Source organism: Bubalus bubalis, chromosome 4 (genome assembly GCF_019923935.1).
Source record: "Bubalus bubalis isolate 160015118507 breed Murrah chromosome 4, NDDB_SH_1, whole genome shotgun sequence".
Taxonomy (NCBI): domain Eukaryota; kingdom Metazoa; phylum Chordata; class Mammalia; order Artiodactyla; family Bovidae; genus Bubalus; species Bubalus bubalis.
Genome location: NC_059160.1, coordinates 8796500 through 8805544, shown reverse-complemented (window position 1 = coordinate 8805544; position 9045 = coordinate 8796500). Strand labels below are relative to the sequence as shown.

Genomic DNA, 9045 nt, shown 5'->3' with positions numbered 1-9045 from the left:
TATATTATTTCCCAGAACTATTAGCCTCTCACATTTTAAAAAACAACTTGATTAATCTGTCAAAGTTCTCCAGAATTTTAGAACTCAAGCTGTCGGAAAACAGAAGTTATATCTGACTTTGTTCAGCACTGTATCCTCAGGGCCTGGTATAGAGTCTTAGGGCATTGAAAAAGATAGAGACCTGATAGATAAATGATTGCAGAAGCCACTTTTCCCTAAGGGCACGTGTTGAGTTCAACAAATTCCAATTTTCATTTTGGTGGCCTTGAAAGGTGATGAGAACAAATTACTTCACATAAGGTGGGGCATTAAACAAAAGATACTCCTTATGGTGAAGTGGAACCATACGGCTATGCATTGAGAATGAATTTGAAATGAACGATCTCTTATGAGGAATTCAAGTCTGAGATTAACCTGATTATTCTAGAAGACTTCAAGCAATGGCCATGATTTACCTAACCACTATGAATATTCATTGGAAGGACTGATGCTGAAGCTGAAGCTCCAATACTTTGGCCACCTGATTCGAAGAACTGACTCATTTGAAAAGACCCAGATGCTGGGAAAGATTGAAGGTGGGAGGAGAAGGGGATGACAGAGGATGAGATGGTTGGGCATCACCGACTCAATGGATGTGAGTTTGAGTAAACTCCAGGAGTTGGTGATGGACAGGGAGGCCTGGTGTGCTGCAGTGCATGGGGTCGCAAAGAGTTGGACATGACTGAGAGACTGAGCTGAACTGAACTTAAATTATATCTCAATTTTTAAAAATTTGTGGATTGCAGTTATGCAAAGGAAAATTTATAGCCTTATGCATGTATTAGACCATTCTTAGTAGTTTGCTAGCAAGAATACTCTTTAGTTTACTTATTATTCTTACCAGTAAGAATTCTATACTAGTTTACTTACCATTTCTACTAACAAAGATATGCTTGACACTATCTGTAATAAACAGAGGTCTGTGAAAAATAATATAGCCAATTTTACAAGAACCAAGTCAGTCAGTCAGTCAGTTCAGTCGCTCAGTCGTGTCCGACTCTTTGCGACCCCATGAACTGCAGCACACCAGGCCTCCCTGTCCATCACCAACTGCCGGAGATCACTCAAACTCGTGTCCATTGAGTCAGTGATGCCATCCAGCCATCTCATCCTCTGTCGCCCCCTTCTCCTCCTGCCCCCAATCCCTCCCAGCATCAGAGTCTTTTCCAATGAGTCTTCGCATCAGGTAGCCAAAGTATTGGAGTTTCAGCCTTAGCATCAGTCCTTCCAAAGAACACCCAGGGCTGATCTCCTTTAGAATGGACTGGTTGGATCTCCTTGCAGTCCAAGGGACTCTCAAGAGTCTTCTCCAATACCACAGTTCAAAAGCATCAATTCTTCGGCGCTCAGCTTTCTTCACAGTCCAACTCTCACATCCATACATGACCACTGGAAAAACTATAGCCTTGACTAGATGGACCTTTGTTGGCAAAGTAATGTCTCTGCTTTTGAATATGCTATATAGGTTGGTCATAACTTTCCTTCCAAGGAGTAAGTGTCATTTAATTCCATGGCTGCAATCACCATCTGCAGTGATTTTGGAGCTCCAAAAAATAAAGTCTGACACTGTTTTCACTGTTTCCCCATCTGTTTCCCATGAAGTGATGGGACCAGATGCCATGATCTTCATTTTCTGAATGTTGAGCTTTAAGCCAACTTTTTCACTCTCCTCTTTTACTTTCATCAAGAGGCTTTTTAGTTCCTCTTCACTTTCTGCCATAAGGGTGGTGTCATCTGTATATCTGAGGTTATTTATATTTCTCCTTTTCATTATAGGGGACTGGAATGCAAAAGTAGGAAGTCAAGAAACACCTGGGGTAACAGGCAAATTTGGCCTTGGAATACAAGAACCAAGTAGAATTATAGAAATGAAAAATACAGTAGCTGAATTAAAAACTAAATGAAGATTTAACAACAAATCATATATAGCTGAAGATAGAATTCGCTAACTTGAAGGTAGGTTGGGAAATAATCACCCTGATTCATTCAATAAGTATGCTGAAATATTCTGCTGTGAAGTGTCATGATATCTGAAATTTATTTTCAAATAGCTCAGCAAAATGTGTGTGTTTATCTATATAATGTGTATATAGACACAGATGTGTTTAGCAAGAGACGGAGGTAAGGCAAATATAGCAGCATAACAACTGGTGAATCTGAATAAAGGCTATATGGATGTGCAATGTACAACTGTACACTGAACGTTTCTATAAACTCTTCTAAAATTACAAACAAAACTGGTAAAACAGTAGCACTTAAATAGCACAAAAATATGAAGAACAAAGAATTAAGTCTTTAAAAAAAGAAATAGAAGCCTTCTTGGGGGGAAATAATGAGCTTATTGAAAAACATGAAGAGAACATCTATATGGACAGAGGTTTTAGAGATATACCATGTTCATGGATTGGAAGATTAAATTTGTAAAAATTTCTCCAAATTAATAGAGTTAATGCAACTTTATTCAAAATTGAATAGGGCTCTGGAAAGAACTTGACAAGCTGCTTCTATAATATATATAGAAAATGGCCAAGAAGAGAAAAAGTCTTTTGGATTCCAAATGCCACAGACAATATTGTTTTGTTCCTGCCTCAGTGGTGCCTCTTTCTCAACTTCCTTCCTTAGTTTCCCAGCTTCTTTCTGATCTTATGATAGAATGCCCCAGGGCTCAGGCTTTCAACTTCTTTCCATTATCACACTGAGTCCTTTGGTAATTTCATCTAGTGTCAAAACTTTAAATAAAAATCACTTAGTAGCCTCCATTTCAATCTAGATCTCTCTCAAACTCACTCTTCTATCCAATTGTTTACTTGATATCGCTACTTGGTTATCTAATAGACATCTGAAATTTTAAAAAATGGATGCCTTAAATTAAAAAAAATTAATTCAGTTCAGTTCAGTTCAGTCACTCAGTCATGTCTGACTCTTTGTGACCCCATGGACTGCAGCATGCCAGGCCTCCCTGTCCATCACCAACTCCCGGAATTTACTCAAACTCATGTCCATTGAGTTGGTGATGCCATCCAACCATCTCATCCTCTGTCATCCCCTTCTCCTCCTGCCCTCAATCTTTCCCAGCATCAGGGTCTTTTCAAGTGAATCAGCCCTTCACATCAGGTGGCCAAAGTATTGGAGTTTCAGCTTCAACATCAGTCCTTCCAATGAATGTTCAGGACTCATTCCTTTAAGATTGATCTCTAGGGTCTCCTTGCAGTCCAAGGGACTCTCAAGAGTCTTCTGCAACACCACAGTTCAAAAGCATCAGTTCTTAAGTGCTCAGCTTTCTTTATAGTCCGACTCTCACAACCATACATGACTATTGGAAAAACCATAGCCTTGACTAGATGGACCTGTATTTTTTGGCCACACCACACAGCATGTGGGATCTTAGTTCCCTGATCAGAGAGTGAACCCATCCATGCCCTCTGTAGTGGAAGAGCAGAGTCTGAACAATTGGATCGCCAGGGAAGTCCCTAAATTTTTTTCTATCTGCAACTTTCCTCATCTTAGTTGATGGCAACTTCATCTTGAATTTTAGTTGCTCAGTCCAATACCTTTGGGTTCATCCTTGACTCTTCTCTTTCACATATTTTATCCAACTCATCAGCAAATCCCTAAATGAATCACTTCTTATTTACCTTTACTGTGCTGACCCTGGCTTGAGCCATATCCAGCTCTTATCTAGGTAACTTCAACAGCCTTCCGACTGGCTTATTTCCTCACCCCACGTTCCTGCACTATCAGGAACATTAAGAACTATCAGAACATTAAGAACTAGAGTGTCCTCTAGTTCTTAACCCAGTGTGCATGACGAAAATCAGTTTTCATTTGGGACCAGCACCCAGAGCATTAGAATTCTTTTTTAAATGTCTCATATTTCTTCAAAATTATCAGAGATTATTTTAGCCTTTGGTTAGTAATTGCTGAGACTGAACAACGGGTACATGGAGCCCTTTACATTGTTCTTTCAAATAAATATGAAACAAAACAAAAGCTTCTCTGGTGACTCTAATCACAGCAGGATTGAGAATCACTGGTCTGTAATCCCCAAACCAGATCATTTCCCCCATAAATAATTGAGACAGTTCTATTTAAAAAGCTGTCTTAAAGAATTAAAAAAGATACATAAAAGACTAAAAACACCAAATTTATTTTCCAAAATACAAGAAAAAGGTACACATTAAATTCACTTTGCATATACCAATAACAAAAACAACAAAACCCCACCTATTTCATGCCCTACTTTATCTCAACTTAACTCTCAACCAACTGTGGCATCCACAAGAAGGCAAAGATTTTTGGCCCTTTTTTGCAGAACCTGTAAGGTGACATGAAAAGATGTGAAACATATACCCCAGACTCAATTCTCCTGAGACAAGCAAAGGCTTGTTAACAATGAAGCTCCATACTGATGGAAAATGAGAGGCTTCTTACTGCCAACTTATCCAGGAACTCTGGAATAGTCATCTGCTGTTTGAAGCATTACCACAACTTTCACTGCTGCTCAATGTTATTTTGAGGTAAAGTTCAGAGCATGGAGGAATGAAATTCTCTTCAGTTTCAAATGAACTAATATTTAAACCTGAAAATATTATCAAAGGTGATTCTTTTTCTCTTTAAAAAATAAACCACCCAGACGAATTTATTGGTTTGATGTATACTTGTTTAATAAACCTGACAAAGAAAAATCAAACTATCATTCTATTTTTGCACAGTATGAGAATCTATAAAATGTTTTGCGTTCTATCAAAAATAGCTACTGAGATAATTAGACTTGATCTGAGCCTGCCTCAGAATACTGGGGGAACTGCAGACACTTGCTTATTTGTGGACTGGAGCCACTCATGCTTACCAGACGGCTACTGATGACATTAAGCTCTCGTATCACCATGCTCAGGTCTTCGTGCAACGTGACTATGGCATTTTTTACCTCCCCAAGAAGAACATTAGTGGAATTGTCTGCTTCAGGCTCCCTAGACAGGTCTTTGGTTGCCTGAGAACTAGAGCAGGACATAGAGGTGAAATGGTCTACATTCTGAGTGGAAAACGCTACCCAATTACTGCTAGAAATAGAACTTGTCTTCTCTTTGGCAGAACCAGAGTTGTCTGGAAGAATTTCCAGTAGGTTGAGGTGGTCATTTTCTTTTTCATCGGAGGACAATGGACTCCTAGGAGCGAAAGGATGATGAATCCTGGCTGTCTTATCTATATTTTTAACAGAGGCAGAAGAAGACTGTTGATGGGACAAAGTCCAAAAGGAAGGTCCGGCCAAAACTGGGGGTAAGGGATGAACAGACTTCACTGGAGAGGCTGAATCAGGGGATGACACAGATAAAGTAGAAAAGGAGAATGTTCCCTCAGAGGCAGTTGAAACTAAAATGTATAAATGAAAGACAAAGATTAGGCAACATACAAATAAGAGTAATAGCTTACATAATTTTACAATGTCAGATTCTATCTGGTCTCAGCATAAACTACTTAGAATTTTATATGTTAAAGAGTCACAATAGGCCCAAATAAAACCAAAGCAGGAAACAGAGAAAATCTAAAGATGTATGATACATCAATAATACCCTAGAAAAGGGACTTAAATAGAAATATCAATATTCATCTTGACTCTCAAACTTTGCCCAATATATTTTTACACTACACATATCAGAGAGCAGAAAAGTAGAATATTACACCCTCTTCTACTCACTGCCAGAATTTTAAGTTGACATTTAAAACAGAAGGTCTAAGAAACCTGTAACTTAGATTCCTTCTTTTTCTTGTTTTTAACAGAAAATATTATGGCAAAATGAACAAGCAACTACAAGTGCCTCGGAGTTACAAAACTGATCTTTTTCTCTCAATAGTCAAATACAGTCAAGGCTGAGTCCAGCCCATCCGAGATCCAGGACACTTTAGCACTTGCATATAATTTTTCTTTTCCACCAAGAAACTACAAATAAAATGAAAAGCATTCTAAGCCTATTTTCAATAAAATTAAAGATTTGATAATGTTTTTAACTTCCCTTCAGGCAAAAATCATATTAAATCTCTTCTTTCACACTTTATTCTAAATCATTATTTCCCAAACCATTATGGAGAACACTGTGTCCTTTAAGATATAAAAAGATGTTTTGTGAGAACTGGGTTTCAAAGTCAAATAAGATTGGCCAATCGCACACTGTGCCTCCCATTAGGAGATTAACAATATCCGTTAGCATATTCAAGGTTCTGAGAAATCCACAGTACAGTTGACCCTTGAACAACATGGGGGTTGGGGTGCTGGCCCGCCCCACATTCAAAGACCCCCATATAACTTTACAGTTGGCCCACCATATCTGCAGTTCCAAATCAGCAGACTCAATCAACCTCAGATTGTATAGTACTGTTCTGTGTATTTACTGAAAAAAAAATCGTGTATAAATAGACTCATGCAGTTTGAACCCATGTATTCAAGGGCCACCTGTAAGTTATTCAAGTGTTTTCCAAACTTTATTGGACATAGATCATTTTCTTGTCTCCTTGGAATGTCTATTTTTATACATTTATGCCTTAGGTGGGCTTCCCAGATGGCTCAGTGGTAATCTACCTGCCAATGCATGAGCCGTGGGTTCAATCCCTGGGTTGGGAAATGGCAACCCACTCCAGTATTCTTGCCTGGAAAATTCCATGGATAGAGTCTGGTGGCTACAGTCCATGGGGTTGCAAAGAGTCAGACATGACTGATGTGACTGAGCAGGTATGCTTTAAAAGGTGATACAAGTTGTCAAATTTCAGTGTCAAAGTCTTTGAAATTAACTTTGGACTTACTACTTTAAAAAAATTTTAATTGGCAATTCCCTGGCAGTCCAGTGATTAAGACTCTGTGCTTCCACTGCAAGCGGGCACGGGTTTGATCCCTGCTCTGGGAACTAAGATCCCACATGCCACGAGGCATGGCCAAAAACTAAAAATAAATAAAATAACAGTGAGAATAATTTGAGAATAAAATAATTAAAAAAACAAAAACTTATTCACTGTTAAGTAATAGAAGAGGGAGATTAATGCTTACCACTTAGCACACAAGACTTATCTTTCTTTCTTATTTTATTTATTTTACATATTCATGTCATTCTAAACTAAATTGGACCTCTTGTCTAAAAATGTGGCCAGGGCAGACAGCTTCTATTTTTGGCTTCAAAGCCACCTGGTGCCTAGCTCCAGTTCTCAGGAAAGAATTCCAATCACAAAACTTTAAGGGGGTGAAACGAGTATTCTCAGCTGGTGCAGCAGCAGGACACAAAAAGGGGAGTAGGAACTTCATTAACAAACGGTCAAGACAGGACGAGCACACTTGAGAATCCAGGTCAGGCTTATCCAACCGGCTATCCTTGGATTAAAATGAGGGTATGTGGTCACCACCCTGCCAATGACGGAAGCCTCGATATATGCGTGTCCTGAGTCGCTCGGCAACTCTCTGGGCTGCACTCACGGCTGTCATTGGACACGTCTCTATGCCACCCTCCTATTTTCCATCAATATATCCTGGATCCTTGTCTTTCTTGGTCTATTCTCAGGCTAGAGTAACACGTTCTCCAGTGGCTAGCATCTCACTTCAGAGACCCTCCATGTACCTTCTCCAGAAAACACATCTCTAGACTTCTGCCAGAGGTTGTGAGAGTTGGTTGAATATTCAGGGCAACTGTTCATCTGTTTGACAAGGAGGAAAAGTCTGAGGATTTAAACTGCTTTTCAAATAGCTATTTTCGAATTCTCTTTATTTAGCACCATACTCCAATAACAACCTGTGGAAGAGGCTTCATAATCCCATTTAAAACATGAGGCAAAGGCATCTCAAAGAAGCAAAGAAACTTTCCCAAGATCACAAGGCTGAAAAGGGGTAAGGATGTGACTCAAATTCAAGTCTCTGATGTTAAAGCATATAATCTAATCCACTAAGCTCTACATCCACACCATTCTAGTATATTATAATTATTTTTACTCTGTTAGAGAGTTATGTTAAATTCTAGATATAAAGTTGAGAAGGCAGGCAACCAGGATGGTGAGGGATGTAGAAGGGTTGCTGCTGTTGCTGCTAAGTCGCTTCAGTCGTGTCCGACTTTGTGCGACCCCAAAGACAGCAGCCCACCAGGCTCCCCTGTCCCTGGGATTCTCCAGGCAAGAACACTGGAGTGGGCCGCCATTTCCTTCTCCAATGCATGAAAATGAAAAGTGAAAGTGAAATCGCTCAGTCATGGATATGCAAATCTTTACCCCCAAACAGATAGGAAGACAAAGGGTAGGAGGCCATATTTAGTTAATTGAAAACAATCAGAAAATCTTAGTAATATTTATCTTCCATTTCTCATATTGTGTACAAGTTGGAACTGCGGTTAGCAGGAGAAAGTAACAGGAAAAGAGATTTCAGTCCAGTTGAAAAATGAAAACGTTTAAATAGTTGTGGTTTCCCACACATGACATGCGCTGCTTTGGGAAGTGGTGAGGTTCTTAACACTTACGGAGCTCATGCACAGCCTGAGCGACCATTTGGCAGGGACGTTTCAGGCAAGATCAAGGTATCAGCCGACAGAACTATATATCCTTGGTGAGATTCTAGGATTCTAGGACCCAAACCACATATGTTAGAGTACTAAGAAACTATTCCAGAAATAGTTCACTCTGGTCAGAAAGAATGATTTCATAAGGAAGATTTAAGAAGGCCAGGAGGAAAATAATATTTCAGTCAAATGTTAGTATAATGTTACCTTATACATTTAAAGATCTCTGGTTCCTCTGCCTGCTCTAAACCCAGCTTGTACATCTGGAAATTCTCGATTCAAGTACTGCTGAAGCCTAGCTTGAAGGATTTTGAGCATAACCTTACTAGCATGGGAAGTGAGCACAAGTGTCTGGTCGTTTGAACATTCTTTAGCATTGCCCTTCTTTGGAATTGAGATGATAGAGATTTTCTTTTCTTGGGCTCCAAAATCACTGTGAATGGTGACTGCAGCCATGAAATTAGAAGACACTTCCTTTTTGGAA

The 9045-nt window shown here is 39.3% G+C and overlaps 1 protein-coding gene across 1 annotated transcript in view; it reads right to left on the bottom strand.

Annotated features, from left to right (window-relative positions):
* Positions 1-4120: 4120 nt before the first annotated feature.
* ENTHD1 (ENTH domain containing 1) overlaps positions 4121-9045 on the bottom strand; it is a 93399-nt gene continuing 88474 nt past the window's right edge. Inside the window, exon 7 of the mRNA XM_006071283.3 lies at positions 4121-5409. Within this exon, the coding sequence (XP_006071345.3) occupies positions 4805-5409 (605 nt within the window). The 3' untranslated portion in view covers positions 4121-4804. The remainder of the gene's footprint in view (positions 5410-9045) is intronic.